At 41.0% G+C, this 18,144-nt stretch overlaps 2 protein-coding genes across 3 annotated transcripts; one reads left to right on the top strand and one right to left on the bottom strand.

Moving 5' to 3' along the window:
• Positions 1 to 305: 305 nt before the first annotated feature.
• psmb11b (proteasome 20S subunit beta 11b) lies at positions 306 to 3,159 on the bottom strand (the record flags this gene model as incomplete). The annotated part of the gene is made up of 3 exons (XM_083911474.1): positions 306 to 347; positions 2,026 to 2,325; positions 2,509 to 3,159. 3 exons carry the CDS (start codon positions 3,157 to 3,159, stop codon positions 306 to 308), a joined length of 993 nt encoding a protein of 330 aa, XP_083767600.1.
• A 1,407-nt stretch (positions 3,160 to 4,566) lies between these two features.
• Positions 4,567 to 14,250, top strand: LOC310966795 (protein sel-1 homolog 3). 2 transcript variants are annotated; one of them, XM_083940712.1, is made up of 18 exons: positions 4,567 to 5,442; positions 5,535 to 5,661; positions 7,444 to 7,565; positions 7,747 to 7,862; positions 8,157 to 8,206; positions 8,396 to 8,519; positions 8,616 to 8,754; positions 8,898 to 9,038; positions 9,131 to 9,336; positions 9,442 to 9,621; positions 12,141 to 12,263; positions 12,354 to 12,494; positions 12,606 to 12,668; positions 12,744 to 12,920; positions 13,003 to 13,130; positions 13,493 to 13,576; positions 13,687 to 14,089; positions 14,179 to 14,250. In XM_083940712.1, exons 1-17 carry the CDS (start codon positions 4,851 to 4,853, stop codon positions 13,910 to 13,912), a joined length of 2,739 nt encoding a protein of 912 aa, XP_083796838.1. In that variant the 5' UTR covers positions 4,567 to 4,850; the 3' UTR covers positions 13,913 to 14,089; positions 14,179 to 14,250. The 2 variants fall into 2 exon arrangements, with proteins under 2 accessions (XP_083796838.1, XP_083796839.1); XM_083940713.1 differs by having other exon boundaries at positions 14,014 to 14,089; positions 14,179 to 14,214.
• The last annotated feature ends 3,894 nt before the right edge of the window (positions 14,251 to 18,144 follow it).

Raw genomic sequence — 18,144 nt, 5'->3', positions numbered from 1 at the left:
TTTTACATTTTGACACATCCTATCTAAGGATGTACCGTTCTGACTTTTTCAGTCCTGGTACCGATGCCAGGACTTTGGATATCAGCTGATACTCACAGCCTACCCCATCCAGCTAACTGAGTCAGTATGAGTGCCATATCTGGTATCGGTGCATCCTTAATCTTATCCCATACCTCCTGGAATAGAATATGTTTGTTTCTCACCCACATGTTTTGGATATTTTTAATTTGAAAAAAAAAGACATGCTTTGAGCATCTCTACTGTACAATGCGATCATTCATCTGAGTGCAGTCTTGCTTTGAACGTCAATGTTTCTTGATCATTCGGGAGCACTGTTTTTCCTCTGACTGAAAAGAAAAGAAAAGAGAGCCTTTAAACAAGTGGTGGTGAGACAAGTGTTGACTGATATGAGTAGAAAGCAAACTCGCAACCCTTAGGTCACTCCTCAGATCCCTTGTACTCAGCTGGATATGAAGAATTTCTTAATGCCAAAACTTCCGCACAAGCAGAAAACAAAGCCAAGATGTAATCAATCTCCTAGTCAGGATTTGGAAGCACACAGTAACAGATTTACAAGTGCAAAACATGCTCTGAGCTCCAACTGAGAGAGGGGGCTGTCAAACAATTTTTGGTAAATTTATGGCTGTTAGGGTCATATGCTTCCAGAGTTCTTTCAGACGAATGAGAAAAATGGATGTACTGATGAAACTCGGAAGGCAATATCTGTGACACATCACAGGTCCGGCAAAAGAAGCCCCAACGCTCACTGAGTCACAGCTCTTCTTACAGCCTCAACGCTTTGATTACTATCACAATTCTGTCCTCTCTCGCTCTCACAACTTGTTTTGTACTCACAAGTCAAATCCGGACTACCAAGTTGGTTTCGACACATTTTTTGTGTTTCACCCACTCAATAATTCTGTCATTAATGAACTTCCGAAGCCGGGAATTATAGATGAGGCTGGGGAGGAAGGGAGGCTTTCCCTTCTTAATCTCGTAAATGCAGTCAATCATGCAGCGGTACTAGTGTATGTTTGAGAAGACTCTCAACTCTCATGTTGCACTGGAGATTTGCCGAGCATCGTCACGCAACCCTGCTTGTAATTTATTTAATGCAGTGGCTAACGCACAGATATACACATGCACACATTAAACACTTTGTCACACATGGCACTATGCCAAAATAAGATCATATCAGCATTTAGAACGGCAGTCTTCACATTGACATGTTGTTGCATAAATCATATGCTATAAAATTTCCTCCCATGTGGTACATTGCCGCACCCTTGAAAACTTTCACCACCGCTCGCTGCCCTCCGCTGAAGTTTAAAAAGGTATGGGCTCAACAGTGAGCACGGAAAGCTCTACCTTTTGCCCTAATATCTCTCGCAGAGTCACTAGAATAATTACTTGTATGCTTAATTTACTACCAGACTGCTCAAACAGAATGAACAAGTGAGTTCAGCAAAATTGCATTTATTCATTAATTTATTGAACTGTCAGAATATTCAGATGAATTCTGACAGCAGACACAAATCAAATCAGTTTTTAACCACCAGTTATTACTACAGCTAAATTAGATCCCTTATACACTGCAAGACCTTTAGACTCCAGACATTTAGATTTTGGACTGTTCACTGTACTCCTTCTCTCTGCTCCGCTATGTGTTTATGTTATTCAATCCCATGCAGGAGTAGGTTGTAATTATCTTGCGTACTTGAAGGGATTCATAATATTTTAACGTCCACATTGAAATGCCAGGCAGCAGGGTTGCTGTTAGAATACAATTTATCATCAGCACAAACAAAACATCAGCTGTTTATTAGAGGGAACGATATGCATGCCCAAATCATTTGAGAAATAGCCTGGAGGATGCAACTGCCTGTCCCGTTCATTAATTCAGTATCTGCTGCTGAAGATGCCATCGTGTCTCTCCAAAATACTCCCCAATGTTTGCCTTTCTTTTCTCTTGATATTTCTGATTGTTTAATGTCTCCACTCAGACAAAGTCACGTCCCGGCTCACCTTTCTGTCTTGTCTTTCTTTTTCTCTGTAATATTCCTCTTTCAAATCCTCTCTGCTCCTGCGGGTCCATCCTTTTGAGGAGATGTGATAGATGTCCACACAGTTTCCTGAGTATGCATCCCTGTGTGTGGCTCTGTATACAGCCTCTCTGGCTATTGATGTGGCCTCGTTCACTGTCAGTCCCCATTGGACCCCTTGGTCCAAAATTGAGTAGGCATAGGGGGATCCCGAGCCCACGGAGAAGAGAGTTCCCTGCAGGCGAGTACCATCACTGCACACATAGTACAGACTGGGTCCAGATAAACTCACGTTCTTCCTTGCAAAGCCCTGCTGACCTACACGTGTTGAAGAAGAGCTCTGAGTCACAGAGGCCTTTTCCAGGCTGGTATCTACAGACTTTCCAGGATCAGTCATTTGAAGTTTTGTTGTTTGTCTGCGATCACTATCAATCTTTGCACCTCCATGGTCATGGCATGCATCTACCTCGCCTCCATCCCACCCACACAATGTGGCGGCCACACACAGTTCGGTTCCCTTGAATGGGTGAAGCATGTGGGAAAGCAATTTAGCAGCTCCGCATGTGGACAACCGTCGGCCATGGCGGAGTTGGTAGAGCCGCAGTTCTCGAGCCAGAATCCGTTTCCAGAGGGCACAGTCGGCTGAAGTACCTGAAGTAGTGCCCACCAAGTGACTGTGAATGGGCAGGATCTTCTGGGAGGCTGGGCACGCCACAAGCCCAGAGCAACTGGAGCGAGTGTCTGCTGCAGCCAACACGCCGCCCTGAAACATGAAAGCCAAGGTGGTGGTGCCATGAGACATGGGAAAAGGCAGAGGGACAGACTGAGAGGAGGCCAGAGGGAGGCCTGTGGGCCAGGAGACGTTTGGTAAGATGGAGTCTTGATATGAGACAGCGCTAGAGCTCTGGGCAGCGCTGATTTGCCCAAACTGTATCGGAGTTTCATCCAGGTACTGTGCGACTGGTATATAAAAATGAAACAGACTTGTGCTGTTGCTAATGGGCAAACCACTCACATAGTTACAAGTAGACTTCTTTCCAAAAGGCATTGAAGAACATTCAGTGGTTGTACTGTCCAGAAAGTTGTCCTGGAAATTGCACAGGTCCTGTAAAGCCATTGAATTAGTACTTTTTTTTTCTTCAAAGAAACCCTCTCTAATCAAGTCTAGTCAAAAATGTTCATATCAACTGTCTGACAAAGGTTTGTTTTCTATCTAGAGTTTTAGCAGCAGTCACCCTTTATATACATGACAGGCAGCATTCATATATGTGTGGTCATCTAAAACGACCTATCAGCAACAGTTACCAATGCCTCGTTCGCTTGACTTTGAAGCATAACGAGTCAGTAGCCCAAAGGTGATTAATTTGGCTGCTATATCAGGTTGTTTTTCAGATCAGATTTCTTCAAAGACTGGTGTGGGCGTAGGCCAAAGAGGACACAGGGTGAAGGCGAGGCATTGGCTCGAACACATCAAATTAAGTTAGACTCTCAGCTTTGATGCATCCCTCACATGAAAAGCTCCCTAATAGAATTAGGAATGAAATGAATCAAACAACATTTTGGTACACAGCAGAGCCTAGTCAAGCCCTTTAGGTACCGTAGCCCTCTAAAGGCAATTCATGCAAATTGCACAACTTGCAACACCAGAATATCAGGTAATGTTACATCACGCAGGGTGTATGCTCACCCTACTGCCACCTGTTTGGAATGTACTGTACGCTGCCAGTCAACAACTGAAGCCCAACAGTAGTTTACACATTACTTACTTTTTACTCTTACCGTGGATTAATAAGGCACTTAAGGATCAAGTATTTGTTTTTACCTTTTAATTCATCGTAGGCCAAAAAAAGGAACATGTTACGCTCTATCTTTCGTGGATATGTCTTCACTGCTGCTTTAATAATGGTAAGCAACGCTTTACTGTAGTTACAGTGATAATCTTAATATGAAGTGCTGAATGTGACACTCCACAACTTTATTGTTTTTGCCCACTCTCATAGCTAAAAAGCCACTGTTATCTATGAAGAAAGACATATCATGCTTATAGTGACCAAAATGATCACGGTTATCAGTATTATCGCAGTATTGTTCAAATGTGCTGAAAATGTTAATAAGGTACAGACACCAAGTTTAATATTGAGAACCACAAATAAGAATGCTGCACTTTGCATATGCATTAAAATAGCAAACTAGCCTTTCCCATTGATTTTCTTTTTGCATGTTCTGCAGACAGAGTGACCCTCCTCGGCTTTCTTATAAGAAAACAAAAAAACGACTTAGAGACAGAAAACAGACTTAGACTGCCTTAAAAGGCTGAAAAATCTCTGGAGCACTTTCACTGCCTTCTGCCATGTTTTCATTGATGCAAAACAACCCATGCTACCTCAGCATCCAACAGCAGACAGGCACAATTAGAGACTAGCTGGTGAACATAGATAGTGGAGCATTTAACTGCTAAAGAACCAAATATTCCCCTGAAAACAGAGCTAAGAGACTTGCATTTGCCAGATGGCCCCAAACACAACTCCAAATGAATGCTAATGCTGCTTCCTAACTACCGGAAATGTATATAAGAAACTCTTTGCTAAGAAGTTCTCCATATCAACTTAAAAGGTGACGATTAGCCCTGTGCGGGGCTGTCTCATCCACTGCATGGGAAAGAATGGGGCGAGGTGAAGTGTTCACAGCTCGTCTGCACTGCCTGGGGTGGCCAAAAGAATCAGCTAATGCCGGTTTAAGTGAGCGTCTTGAAAATATGTCCTCTGGCAAATTGTTTCCTGCCTAATTTGCCTGAGTGAAAAAGACTGCATGATAGACTGTTTTTCTTTCCATCACTTAATTTTATTTGTCTTTCACTTCACCCAGGGACACTGTTTGTCACAAGCCAATTCAACCTCCTCATCCCAGGCTGGTGAGAGCCTGCCAGACAATTTCATAAGGTTTGACTCAGCCCCTGACAAAGTGGTAGACGGCTCATTGGTCCGTGTGCGGTATCGTTGCTCCAGACCATGTCAACTCACAGTTGAGCTTGTGGTATCTACATTAAAAAAGACAGATTTAGTGGTTTTTAGAAGAAAATGGATCGGCAACACACCCCGAGTAAACAGGATCCACCAGGTGCCGCTCAGATTGCCTCCATTTATTTTATATCAACGCGACTTTTTCAACAGGCATGTTTTGGATGTCCAGAATGTGACAGTTCGGGCTTGGTTAGACCAGCTTTATGATGGCAGGGCACTTAGGAGATACCATGGCTCCATGTTGAGGATTTATAAAGTGCTGCAGATAGAGCCACTCTCTGAGCGTCCAACTAAACCTCCCGCTGAGTGCCCTTCATGGTCTGCTCAACTGATGTGGCAGATGACGAGAAACCAAATTCATCATTGTCCACATGAGTCAGGTAAGATCCATCATCTTTGAACCAAAACTTTCAATAAACACATGAAAGTATTGTTTGTGTATGCAGCCTTTTGCTGTTTTTCTTGTGAATAGATGAAATCGATATGCTAAAGTTTCCTCTGGCAAGTCCTGGTGAGCACTTTGGAGTGGTTCGCAGGTTCCAGCCTTTTATCGACAGAACCCTGGAGAGTGCCCGTCTTCATGCTGTGACACAGCCCAGGTTGGAATTAAACTTCAAACACTAACTTCTCATTTAGTTCAGTTTAGTTGGAACGTATTCTGTATGAAGTTTGACTACAGAGGATGAATAAAATCTCCAGCAGGGTCTCTTTAATGGTGTTCAACCAAAAGAGTTGAGATGTAAAATACAAATAAAAAACAACGCAATTATTTGCAAATCATTGAAACCTCATATTATTTGAAAAAATAAGAAAGACAAAATTTCAAATGTTGAAACTATTTTCTTTTTTGGAAAATGATATCCTCATTTAGACTTTGATGCCACTAAAACCGTTGGGACAGGGTCATGTTTACCGCTCTGTTGCTTCACCTCTTCTTCTAACAACACTCTGTTACTAAGTGTTTGGGAACTGAGGAGACCGACTGCTGTCATTCTGAATGTGGGATGTTTTCTCAATCTTGTTTGATGTAGGATTTCAGCTGCCCAACAGTTTAGGGTCTCCTTTGTCGTAATTTACGTTTCATGATGCACACAACATTTTCAGTGGGTGAAGTCTGGACTGCAGGAGTTTAGCACCTGGACTTTGCTACGGAGTTATACGAGCAGAACGTGGTTTGGCAAGGCGTTCCCTGAAAAAAACGGCGTCTACTTGGCAGCATATAGAGTCTTCACAAATGTGCAGGTTACCCAATACAGTGCACTAAGGCACCACCATACTATCATGGATGCTGGAATTTACACTGTGCACTCCTATGTAGCCCGGAGGATGTGGCGTCCACATTTTTCAAAAAGAGTTTTAAATGTTGACTCATCAGACCACAGGACAGTTTTCCACTTCACCTCAGTTCATCTTAAATTAGCTTGTGCCCAGAGAAGGCAGCAGTTTTGGACCTGGTTTATACGATTTCCTCTTCGCATGGTAGAGTTTCAGTTGTCATTTGTGGACGCAGTGAGACTAGGTTGTTTGGAAGTTCCTGCAGTGATGTCCACTACAGAATATTGTCAGTTTTTAATAGTGTTGTCTGAGGGCCTGAAGATTAACCAACTTCCAATACTAGTTTTCGGCCTTGTCCTTTGCGTACAGAGATTTCCCTTAAACATTATTCTTAAACTGTTGCACTATTTTTCAGCGCAGTCTTACACAGACTGAATCTTTACTTCAGCCCCGCTGTGATGCTCCTTTCATACACAATCATGTTACTGACCTGTTGCCAGTTAACCTCAATAATTTATTTTAGACGTTTCACAATTTTTTTTAGCATTTCACAAGTCATTCATTGACACTGTCTAAACTTTTTTGAAATGTGTTACTGGCATCAAAATGGAAATGGACATATAATTTTCAAAAAAACTCACTTTCAACACTCTCTACGTTGTCTTTGTGCTATTTTTTAATTTAATATAGGTTTTCAATGTTTTGCAAATGATTGCATTCTGTTTTCATTTACCTATTTCACAGCTTTTTTTGGAAAAAGGTTTGTACAATAAAACCAAATGAACCAGCACATATTGCCTCAGATGTGCATTTGATAATGCCTGTGGTTTGTGTTGATACAGCAGGTCACAGTCATTGTTTCCTTCTCAGTGCTCTCAGCTGCAATAACACGCTTCACTTTTAGTTTTACTTCACTGTCATTACTAATGACTTAACAAGCTTCACGAAGCCTCTTCACCGGAGCATATAAGCTTTTTATTTACGGTCAATGAAAGACAGCAAGGTCAGTCATCTTTAGCAGATAACTCAGCGTTTTAAATTTAACCTCACACTTTGGTGGCTGAAGAAATGACTTGTCAAATCATGTGTTGTCGCTTGGTTTTCAGCGTCACCTTCTCTGTGTGGATATACCTGCTGAAATGGTGTCACCAGACGCTCTGTGGGATCATCCATCACTTAGATAGTAAAAATCTATATGACTCCGTTCTGGTGCAGCTTACAGACACAGGTGGGTCACAGCAGATTGTGAGTACACCTGATACCAGTTTAGGAGATTAGATTGAGGTATCATGAGATGATAGTGAGTTATGATGTGTGTTTTGTGACACTGGAACAGACTGTGTTATGTATTAATAAAGAGCTTTGGGTCTCCTTTGGTGATATATATGACTGTCATATCTCCTGTGTAGGGAACATCATAATTCAGGCACGTTTGACAACAGGAGAAGATGAAGCTTTCCAAGCCAGAGTAGTATTGCCTCGGTGGAAATGGATTAGATTAGACTGTTACATACAGGACTCAAAGGTATATAAGTGTGGGCCTCTGGGTGATGGGATAAGAAATTGAAATTAAAATACAGCTCGGGGCAACGTCTTATAGTCTTCTCCCCTCTTCTGTGTGGATGGTGCCCTTGCTTTGCTGTGTTTGATTTCTTTTTGGAACAGCTGTAATATCATGAAAGATGGTTCCTTTCCAGCTGGGAAACTCCAGGCAATTGCAGTGTGTACTGCAATTTGGAGTCGTTCACAGCTGAGAAGGTTTTTTTTGTGTGTGTGTGTGTGTGTCGTTAGCTCATGCATTATTATGTCTGACTTTCAGGTGCTGCTGGATGCGAGATGGGGTGATGAAAGCCACAGAATTGCATTTGAGTAAGATAGGTTATGGAATTAGAATGCTTTATGGGAATTTTTCTCATCTTAAATGTTGTGAAATAAGCAAAACACAGCTGTTGCTCTTACACAGAACCTGTTTGTCCAGTAACTGCAATAGCGCAGGGATGACTGATACTTGCACAATGATCATAAGAGCTGGTTTGAGTGGTATTGAATATCTCATAGATTTCAGGACAGTCTCCATTATGATGACACTGATGGATACTTTGTGATCGGAGGCAGCAAGTACATGCCAGGCATTCATGGATATTTTGGGCCTTTTAAATACTATCGTTTTGGAACTGAAGAGGTAATGTGTATTATCTAATAATTGTTCATTCATTGTTTTGTTGTTCTATTAATGTTAACCACAGTGTATTGAAATGCACTGTTATCCATGTTACAGGTAAAAAACCAACATCATACCGATTCAACATTACAGGAGCTGGATAAGATTCATCATAAGTGTCAGGAAATAAAAGCACTTACAAGAGCTTTTCTCCAAGAAGTGACTGCGAGTCACGTCCCATCACCAGTCAACACAGGTGCAATATTGTGTTGAAAAGTCCTTCAAAGCAGTGTTGCAACATTTCCACAGCACATATACAGGGTGTCAATACAACAACTGCGCATCTAGTTAGTATGGGAAGACTGCTTCTGACAGGTTGCTTTTTGTGTTTTATCTCAGGTGTCTGTAATCCTCACTTCATAAGACTGTGGGCTCAGTCTGGAGAGAAAATCTGCATGCAAACATGGACCTGGGAAAAACAACTTAAATTCAGCACACTTTTTCATTTCTTGCAAACAAAAGAAGATGAAATCAGAACAGGTGTCAGATTTCCTTTACTGTTTAACCGTTATAAGCCATATAACTCACATCATTATTCCCCGTTTTTGACAATTTACTGTACTTTTCTGTAGGATCTTTGGGCATGAAGGAACTCGGGAGCATTTTGTTTGAGCAGGCAGTTGGTTCAATGTTCACTGTGGATCAGGCCCAGAATAAAATCATATTCAAATCAACAGCTTTACTACAAGTATCCTCCTGCTTTGGAAATCACAAAGCGTCTCTCTTGTTGGCCACTATCCACCTCTCAGGCCTAGGGTGCTCCATGGATCAACAACAGGTAGGCATACAGTCACTGCCTTCCTTCTACCTTAGTTGCTAATTTATCACATGTAACATCCCTTCTGAAATGATGACTGATAATATTGATGCTTGTATGTTTCAGGGTCATGTCTATAGTTTGATTGGAGCATTGGGTGATAACCGTTTCGCACTGATGCATGCTGGGTACAAGCATACACAAGGAATTGATGGGTTTCCAAAAGACTTGGACATGGCTTACAGCTACTATTCCAATGCTGGGGCACAGAGCAACATCGATATTTTAAGGATACATGAAAATGAGGTAGGTTTAAATAACTAAAGTTATTATTAATTCATTCGCTAGCAGTATGGCTCTAGGGATAGTAGTAATATTATGTTGGTCGATCCCTCACTTTGGTCCTCCTGACCCAGCCCCCACCACAGCGACTTCTTGGTTGATCCAATACAGATGTGCCCAAAACTGCAGTTCTCCAGGTGTCCACTAGGGGTAGTTTGCAAAAAACATTCTAGTCTGTATGTTTAGGTCATATCTCTATGACAACACTGGTGAATTTCTTTGTACCAAAAATTTGGATTTTTTTATTGGAGGTTAAAGTTTATGAATCATTTGGGGCGTGGCCTCTTGAGTGACAGCTAGCTGCTGGCCCTCACTTCTCCTCCGAGGTATATGTCAGCCAGATGGACGTATCTCCCTCCCCCCAACGTCACATCAATGCCCTTTTTTTGGTGAGAGGAAATGTGGAGGAGTCAAAATTTGACAAGATGACGACCCCCGTAGGCGAGTACGATTGGATCAAGTTGAGAGAACAGAGGCTACTTTACATCTAGCACCACCATCAGGTCAGAACTTTGTCCAATGCTTTGTTTTATGACCACTTCCTTGCAAAACTGATGACATTCCCATCAACCTTAGCTGTATTTGTTTTTTTGCGTATTAGCTAATGATAACATGCTAACATGCAGACCTAAAATGGTTTAATGGTGAACATGAGCATGCCACTGTGAAGATTTACTGAGTTTACTACTGTGTTTCTTCATGGGAGGCATTATATCGGTTGAAAGTAAAGCTAGAGACCGCAGCTGGCTAGCATAGCTTAGCACATATACTGTAAAAGTATTTGAAAGGTACCCCTGCACCTGGCCAAGGAATAGTCCGTCACATAAAACAACAAATTGCCATCTTGTCATCGATGTTCTCTTTTAATTGTTGCCAATAAAGTGAGTTTTTAAAAGTGCTTTAAAAAGTATAACTTTAAAAAAGTAAAGAAAATGAGGGGCAAAAGTAAAACATAACAGCCAATGCATAATAACGTCAAACTGGTGTTCGAAATATACAGTATATATACTGTATAAATGCACTGTATGTGCAGTATAATAATAATAATAATAAATCAATCCATAAGTCATTCAAACACATAGACATCCACATGCACGTAGGCACACAAATACAAATCATACAGGTACAAACACATAGGTGCACAGGTACATGACGGCAGTGATACAAAAGGGACTGCCTCCACAATATGATTAATATGATGTTTGTGGGTTCAACTAAGGAGAATAGGTAGGTCTTAAATCTTAATTTAAAAATGTGAATGAGTTTGCTGTCCTATTGAATAAAAGAAGAGAAAGATAAGGAGCCGGCTATGAGAATAATACTTCGGACTGATTTCCTGTTTATTCTTCTAACATTTAATTAAAATCAAATAAATAGAGGTTCATGAAGACAACAGAAAGGCTCTGCTATCTGCTTGAATAGGCAGCCAATGCAAAGAGAAAACAATTTTGGTTGCTTTTATTTGGCAAAATTCTAACAGCTGCATTGTGACCAACTTGAAAACTGTTGATGACAGTACAATTATCCATCTGAATCCAATCTTAATTAAAAGCCTTGAAAACCTATTTTCTCAATCAGTTTCCTTTTGTAAGCAACAAGGTCCTTCATAATCACAAAATGTTCTGCCAAAGCTAGAACCGCTTTATTTATTTCAATTGAGCGATAACTGTCTATGCTGTTTTGTCTGAGCTCTTCTAACTTGTTAAAAGTGGGCGGAGGTCAGTTAAAAAATGTTGTCACTTACTTCTAAGCACCAATCAGGGTTTAGCAAGCTTTTGAATCACAATCACAATCACAATCTAATGACTGCCGTGGGGTTGTTTATATTGTCGGCGCTGCCATGAATGTAGGCCTATATTCGCAGAAAACTTCAACTTTAGTGAACTTTGACACGCAAATTAGCGCCGTTCAACAACAGCATCATTCTTGACAATCTGAACAGTGCTGACCTTTAAGGGGAAGATGAGTCAGAGAGTCCAAACTAGAGGAAGCTATCGTAGTTGTTAGCTGTGTTGTACCATTCCCTTTTATTTAACCTCCTCTTTCAGAGTAAAAACTGTGCCACAGAGAACAATGGTTTGTGGACAGTTATGATGGAACAAATGTGTCTTTTTAATAAATTTCAGTTACGACCGAGCTAAGCTAACAAGCTAACGAGTTGAGCCTTAGCAAGCCTGTTAGCTTGGAGGTTTTATAACAGTAAAGAGAAAATAGAAAGGATCTGTGGCCCAGTAGCCCAGTTTGGCCGGCTACCAAGTTAATGGTTAGCTACAACAGATCATTAACTTGTGTGAGAAGTCACTGGGTCACTAAGCTTGTGGTCCAACCTGTTTTACATGAACGAGCCAACGTCAATGTGGTGCGTGTGACCACTGCAACCAGTAGTTGTATAACAACTGCCAAGAGTATTATTAGAGTATTCTTTTTAATAGTCGCAGTACTAATAGTTTACTAAATGAATGTTTCACTTGTCTTTCCTAAAGCAACACAGAATTGAACACATTTATCTAAACAATCAAGAGGATTTAAACAGCCTCACACAAGAGACGGGCAACGTCTTTCAGTATCTGAAATACAAAGCAGAGAATGGAGACATAGAATCTCAGGTATGTTTAAGCTACTTTTATTCCTCCATTATGACCAGTAGACATTGCCCATGTTCAGAGCAAGCCAATAAAAACTCTTATTATCTTTAGAAACTTCTGGGAAAGATGCTTTACTGGGGACAACATGGAATCTCAAAAGACGTAGCAGGTGCAGCGAAGTGGTTTGAAAGAAGTGCTTTGCAGATGAAAGATCCTTCAGCGATGTACGACTACTCCATTCTACTGATGAAGGTTCAGCAAGAATAATAAGACTCAAGCTGTTTTATTAAACTGAACACTGGATATTGTGTGTGTCTGTGTTTTGACACTCTTTGATTTACTGATGAATGTTGATTCCTTCAGGGCCACGGTGTTAAAAAAAACATCACCCAAGGTTTTAAGCTGCTGGAGAAAGCTGCACTGATGGTACGTCCATACTGCTAATAATCAATCTGTGTGTTTACAGTTTGTGCCTCACTGCTGTCTGTTTCCCTGCTGTAGGGCTCAATAAACGCCCTGAATGGTTTGGGCTGGTACCATGCGATAATACTGAACGATCACAAAAGCGCAGTGAAATACTATGAGCGAGCAGCGCTAAATAGAAGTGACGATGCTATGTTTAACCTGGGGATATATCACCTCAGTGGGATAAACCCGGACAGCCCGTGGAGAAATGAGGTTGGAGTCCCACACCTTGTCAAAATTTAGTTTCATCACAGATATTATAAATAAGCTGATATATTTTCCATTTGATCCACAGACAGCTGCATTCCTTCAGTTTCTGAATGCGTCTCGGCTTGGTCATGTAGCTGCATCAGTGGAGGCAGCTTGGTACCTTTCGACAGGAAGCCTGGAGGGGGTGTCTCAGGATGTGGAGAGGGCTGTGATGTAAGAGGCTTTCATTAGCTTGGTGAAGAAAGCTTTGTTATGGGCTGTTGCACAGTAGCCTGCAGCTCAGTGGCATCTAATTTCAATGATAGTGGCTAATTCAAGGTCAGAACCTGGTATTTGCATATCTAAAAATAAGAGTCCCTGTCACTGCATTATTGTTTGGCTGAAAGAGACTCATTGTTCCTCTGGTATCTTATGAATTTAAAGAAGTTCCTGCTGCAGCTGGAGAGGCTTTTTTTAATTTTTAGAATGACCTCAACAAATCGGAAACTATTTTTAGATTATGTTAAAATATTTTCCGTTTATGTGGGGACATTTTTATTCCATAATTCATCCCCCATCCTTTGCCCACTGTGCAGAATGCTAAAAAAGGTGTGTGAACAGAACGGCCACCTTGGATTTATGATCAGAGATGCTCTCCAGGCTTACCTCCGGGGCTCTTGGTAGGGACATTCATTTCAATTACTTTTCATTTGTCCTCATTTTATCATTTTCTCTGGTCTTTACCAATTCTCTCTGCTTCATCACATGTATTTTATTGTGTTGCAAACAGGCAGAAAGCATTTGTGAAATATGTTTTGGCAGCTGAAACTGGTCTGGGTTTGGCCCAGAGCAATGTTGCTCACCTGTGTGAGGTAAATGAATGCTGTCTGGTTTGTCCGTACTCAACAAACAGTGACCATTGTTTTCATCTGATTTGCAGCAATATTCTGATTTATCATAATTGTTCTGAATGGCAGCTAATGCACACATTTCACATACTTCCAGTCACATACTAATACAAAGACATCCAAGTCAGAGGGAAAATGTCAGCAGTTGATAACATTTCCTTCATAATGGCTCTGCTCTTTTCACCCTTCACTCATTCTTCTAAATGCAGGAACTGAATCTCACTAATGATTGTCAGGGGAGATATCATAACTACTCTATATTAAACTTTGATCCCCATCCATCTGGTGAGTTCCTCTCATTTCATTTTGCTCTAACCTCTCCCTTCTTCTGTCAATCTGGTCAATAAACACTAAGTATTTATCTTCTTTTATAGCTCTACTGAAAATGGGAGACCACTACTACTGTTCCTCCAGCGGGCGAGAAGACTCATTATCCTTGGTCGGTCAGGCCATATCGATGTATACCAGAGCAGCTATAGCAGGCAGCCCTCAGGTGACAGATTTACTTGGCCAGTAATTTCATCACCCTATGATAAAGTGAATTAAACTTTCACGGACTCAGCTCAATGCAATAAAAACAACAAACAACATTATAGAGAGTTATTATTTGGAGCCTTTCTTTGTGAATAACCCATCAGCCCCTGATTTTCCCACTGACTCACAGGGGATGTACAACTTGGTCGTTTTGGCACAACAAGGGCACATTCTTCCATTGAGCATACACCGCTTGTTTAATGTGTCACATCATGAAGAACAGGACCTTGTGGTGAAGATCTTAAAAAGGTGCTTTTTAAAAAAAAAAAAAATCATGATCTTCAATGAACAGCAATGAATAATGACCATGATTATTATTTGTGTGATCCAAAGCTGTTCATAGTACTGATGCAAAAATATGAACGTTTCATATTTGATGATTTGACAATGAGAACATTGATAACATACACTCATGTATGTATGTTATAAAGTGTTAATAAACAAGATTTACAACAAAAACACACCAAGCAGTGGCAAAGCTTGCAATGCAAGGGAAAACTGCGGCAGCTGCAGTAGCCGCTCTGAGCTACGGCTGAACTAAAAGTTGGGGAAAGTTTAAAATTTAGAGGCGAAGTGCGGCCAGAGAATACCCGCAGCCAATCACTAACAGAGTCCTGTCAGTCCTGTGACATGTTGAATTTCTGCCCGCCTGAAATGCATGAACACAACAAGTCACTGGACACTGTTAACTCATTGGCTAACGGTAGTCTCTGGCCACAGCTTTTTCAGAGCTTGTCGCAGGCCACATTACTTAGTGTGTTTTTCAGCATGGGAGGTTGTGATATTTGGTACCTTTGAACAACGCCAGGCTAGCTGTTTTCCAGTCTTTATGCTAAGCTAAGCTAACTGGCTTTTAGCATCATAGCTAAACTTAATATTTACCGTACAGAAATGGGCTCTTGGAAAGAAAGTGAATATTCCCCAAAATGTCAAAAGTCGGTAGCTGTTATTGCTAAACACATGTTTGTTGGACTCCCACGTCTGCTCTTGCACTTACTGCTGTTACTCATTGATATCATTCTTATTATTTCAATGATGTGTTTCTGCTGATATTTTGTTGTTATTTTTGACAAAATATGAAGGCTTGATAAAACACTGTTATCGTGTGTAACACAGTTTCCATTGTTTTATCACCTAAGATGTGTGGAGACTGAGCAAGAAGAAGCAGTAACGCCATGTTCTTTAGCCCTGCTTGGAGTCCAGATGGGAAAAGCCTTGAGGAGAATGACTCAGAACGGTGCACAGCTCCTCTTGGTAGGCATAAGGCAATCAACTTGTGCTGTATGGAGTAAGAGCAAACTGCAACCCACCACAAGCTGCTCCCCTGCAGTTTATTATCCTCCCATGATAACTTTATCTACCTTTAATAATTAAAATATGTGAAAATGCTAATTGTACTTTTATCATGAATAAGACATTAAAGACACTATAGACTGCTATTTTGAGAAAGAAAGTGTGATCATTTATTTAAACCATTCTTTTCATTTCTCTATAGACATGTGCATCTCTTCTTTCTGTCGCTGTCATTATTGTCATTGTGCCGTTGCAGAGCTGTCTTGGTAAGTAATTGGGCTCTCTTCTCATCTACATACACTTGCATGTATTTGCCACACGATGGTGCAGTTTCCCCACATAGTTGTTCACTACCTCTTGCTTTGACTTGAACATCAAAAGAAAATCTGTGTTATCATTTGTTTACCATGATCCTTACCTTCTTTCATCCAACTCCAATGTACAAATTAACACAGAACAAAGGGTTCCCAGTCACCGAGTGTTTGCACTGGGGGCATCATCTGTCAGCCAAGATAGTGTCAGCTTGAACAGAGCGCAAGATGGCATCATGGGAGGAACCACCGGAGCGGCAGGGAATCCACGGCTTACCATCCCGAATGGCGAGCAGTGGCTCCGGCAGACCTGCGAACTGGCCGTGACTGTTTCGGGCTTGTGCCTGTGTGCTTTCTGCACCACACTCCTCTGTCATCTCTTATGACATACAATACCCAGCACAGTGATCCAATAGCCACAGCAAAAGCCCCAGACACTACATATTGTAAGAGCATACATTAAGGGAATGAGTTAGAGCGCTATTCATGTGACACATTTGTGTTTCAGGGGCATGTGACTCATTTTAAGTTATGAGACAGGAAGGAGAGAAGTGCTGATCAGAGTGTGAGCGTGCTGCTTTATCAGAGTAGTGATAATGTTTCCTCAGTAACCATTTTTCCATTGTTTTGTTTGTGGAAATTGAAAATACTTATCATGCAGTAGATTTAATTAGTGCAATCTGCAGTTTATATTGTCTTGGGGATGTGGTGTCAAGGAAGCGGAGTAAGGCTACTGCTCTGCAACACGTACAATGCTTATATGCAACATATTTCAATGCTGAGATTTCTTTTTCAGTCAGTTAACTTGTGAAAATGAGCAATTTCTGTCATAGCACAGCCCTGTTAAAACTGGCATACATTTAAAAGCATAAAGGCATCCACCGCGGCAGTGATGGATGTGTTACTTGAGAGATGTTGTACAGGAAGCTGTGTTCTAATAGGTCAGCTATTAAGCCTTGTTCCTGGCCCTATCAGGGACATGTTGATGATAAGTGTCTCACAGGAGACTGGACATGCAGCAACAACATGCAGGGGCACTTAAACATTTTGTCCAAGGCCAGAGCAATGGTATTTCAGGAGTTATTGATTGAGGCTGAGCAGTTGCTGCTGGTCGATACATCAGATAAGACAATATCAGTTTTAGCCATTGCTATGGGAGACAACCACAAAGAGAAGTTTGTCCTGAAAGGATAAGTTACTATAGCAATGAAGGACGTTTCAAACACACCTTTAGAGCCCTTGCCGGAGTATTGGTGAAAAAGTAATGCTTCTTGTTAATGTGGTCATAATGATAATGGGTAATATCCCTTGAGGGATTTTGTTTCTATGGTGGCCAACAAATATGAGGAACAGGCAGTGTTATTCAGTTCTTAAATGTTATTTACAACTTGCTGACAGTTGTGATGATGTGCAGTTTAAAGCAGTCAGTGTTGTTGCCTGGTATTCACAGAGCTGTCATTAGTTTAATAAGGAGTCTCACAGTGTAAACAGCACCGTGTGGAGCTCTTTCAATTTAGAGTGAAGTCTGTAGCCTGTGTAATTTGGGGATAGAATAATGATCTCCCTCTTCCTTCTTCTATCTCTGTTTCTTATGTTGTCTGTCTCTTTCTACAAAGGGACAGGTCACCAGAACAAAAACATTGCATACTGCATTTTTGACTGAAATTGCATTTTAGATACACTAATCTCAACACTTATCGATGAAGTTGATGTTGGGGATGATACTCCATATCTTCAAGTATCCATGCTGTTACCCAGAAATTTGGTAAAATGAATTTCCAGCACTTACATGTTTACTGTAGTCTTTATAAAAAAAAAAAACTACAAACAAACGATGTAGGTAGCTTTGTTAAATGGAATAGCTAGTGATTTTGGGCCTAGAGTTAGAGAAGAAGAAGTTTCATGGTTAGCTTAGGTTAGCTAACAGACTGCACACAAGTGGAAACAGCTAGCCTAGCAAGGGTCAACCCAATGTTCCTCAGTCGCATAGGCCAATGCCGCTGATTTAATTCAGCATTTTGTGAGGGTTAGAGGTCAGGGTTAGGGTTAGGGTGATTGTGGAAAAAATAACAAGTGACAAGCGGGGAGAATCAGACCTTTTTTTCGTATGTGACCTAGGTACGCTCCGGCCTAGCATGCATGTTCCTAAACATGTTATATCACTTGTGTCAACATGAGTAAATAAAAAACATACTTTTGCTA

Source organism: Echiichthys vipera, assembly GCF_963691815.1.
Source record: "Echiichthys vipera genome assembly, chromosome: 3".
NCBI lineage: Eukaryota > Metazoa > Chordata > Actinopteri > Perciformes > Trachinidae > Echiichthys > Echiichthys vipera.
This window is presented reverse-complemented; position numbering and strand designations above follow the sequence as displayed.